Here is a 2,069-nt window from a genome sequence, read left to right as displayed (position 1 = left end):
TGGTCTGTGGCTTGCATTCCCCACCCCACCCCACCCCCCAAATAAACACATCCAAATAAAAAAAATCACTGTTAGGTAAATCACAGACACCTGTTAAGTGGGCATGTCACAGACCTCATCTACCCCATCTTGTTCTCTGGGGATGTCACAGATGCACACTAAGCGTATACCCCCACCTCCTTTTCTATTATCGGCTATTCCACAACCTGCAGGTGGTGTTGTCTAACAAAATGGCCAGACCTTAAACTAGAAACCTGGAACAAGCAGCTCCAGATCCTAATCAAGGCAGGAATTCTCAGTGGCAGGGTCCCCTCCTCCTGAAGGTGGATAAAAACCACACTCAAACAGTCATAGATTTGTCTCTCTTCATTAGGGCAAAGTGGGGCATGTGGAGCCACCATCTATCAACCCTGACCTCGAGCACTTTTCAGCCAACCTGGGAGACTGGCTATAATGACACTTCTTTTTTGCTCATTTGGACTCTGTGCAGTGCAAGTGACAAGGAGATTATTTGCCCTTTCTTGACTCTTTATTCTGTGAAAGTAATAAAGGTATCATTCGCTGAGTTTCTGCTGTGTCCTGAGCCACTGTATCCACAATGCACTACGGTAGCAGTTTGCTCCACAGTGACTTTGATGAGCAGAAGTGGATAAACTTACCAATTTTTCAAATTTTATGTCTAATGACTTCTGTGTCTTCTCTGAGAGTCTAAGCTCACAAAATTGCCAAGGTCTCCAAATTATTTGCCTATAATTTTCCTAGAGGATTTATACTTTGAGTTTTTTTTTGGGGGGGGGGTCTATAATATGACATTTTAAGGATGCATTTATTCCAGCACAGGGTGCAAAAATTCCAACTTCTATATATCATAGGCTGCAAATCCCCTTCCTCCACTTAGCTTTTTGATATTTCTCACATTGGCCTTTCTTTGCACAGCAATCTCCTCAGGGCACCCTTCACCTCTGCATTCCTCAGGCTATAGATCAGAGGGTTCAGCATAGGGTTGAAAAGGCTGTAAAACAGGGAAAGGATCTTCTGCTGCTCCTCAGGGTGGCGGGACGTGGGGGCCATGTACATGACAATGGCGCTGCCAAAGAAGAGCCCAACCATGCAGAGGTGGGAGGAGCAGGTGGAGAAGGCTTTTTTGCGTCCCTCCCTGGACTGGATCCTCAGGATGGCAACAAGGATGCGAGTGTAGGAGACCAGCACCAAGCAGAGAGGCCCAAGTAAGATAAACACACAGGCTGCAAAGATGACAAGCTGGTTGAGCCTCGTGTCAGCACAGGCCAGCTTGAGGACAGACAGGATTTCACAGAAAAAGTGACTGATTTTTTGAGGTCCACAGAAGGGCAGCCTCAGGATTAGAACCACATGGACCATGGCCAAGAGGAAGCTAAATACCCAGGTAGTGACAGCTAGGACAGTGCACACTCTCCAGCTCATGATGACAGAGTAATGTAGGGGGTGGCAGATTGCCACGTACCTATCATAGGACATCACCACCAAAATCAGGCACTCTGTGTGAGCAAAAGCCAAGTACAAAAAAGTCTGCATTATACACAGAACAAAAGAGATGGTTCTTTTCTGGTTCACGAGATTTATCAGCATCTTGGGAACATTGTTTGAGGCATAGGACATGTCAACAATGGCCAGATGGGAGAGGAAGAAGTACATGGGGTTGTGCAGCCTCGAATCCAGGCAGATGAGCCCCACAATGACCCCATTCCCTAGTAGGGTGAGGGCATAGAATAGAGAGAAAAGCACAAAGAGGAAAAATTCCAATGCTGGATCCACCTGAAATCCCAGCAGGATGGCTTCTGAGATCCATGTCTGATTGCTTTCCATGCTCCTGCGGCAGAGATAACAAGTCTATGATTGCAACAGTATGATCAGTGCCAATGAGTGATTGAAGACACAAAAAACTTACCAAATGCTGAAAACTGAATGAGCATTAAGAAATCCATCACTTTTGATAAATTTTCTGATTCATTTTTAAAAACGTTAGAATAACTAAATTGGTATGCCTCACAAAATATGACAAAGAATTCACCTTGTAATCAAAGAAATAA

General features: G+C 44.9%; 1 protein-coding gene across 1 annotated transcript; it reads right to left on the bottom strand.

Annotated features, from left to right (window-relative positions):
* Positions 1 to 912: 912 nt before the first annotated feature.
* Positions 913 to 1,845, bottom strand: LOC119534850 (olfactory receptor 2A12-like). The gene has a single exon (XM_037837409.1). It carries the CDS (start codon positions 1,843 to 1,845, stop codon positions 913 to 915), a length of 933 nt encoding a protein of 310 aa, XP_037693337.1.
* Positions 1,846 to 2,069: the final 224 nt, after the last annotated feature.

The sequence above is a fragment of the Choloepus didactylus genome, chromosome 5, assembly GCF_015220235.1.
Source record: "Choloepus didactylus isolate mChoDid1 chromosome 5, mChoDid1.pri, whole genome shotgun sequence".
Lineage (NCBI taxonomy): Eukaryota > Metazoa > Chordata > Mammalia > Pilosa > Megalonychidae > Choloepus > Choloepus didactylus.
The sequence above is the reverse complement of the archived record's forward strand: the minus strand, read 5'-3'. Positions and strand labels throughout refer to the sequence as shown.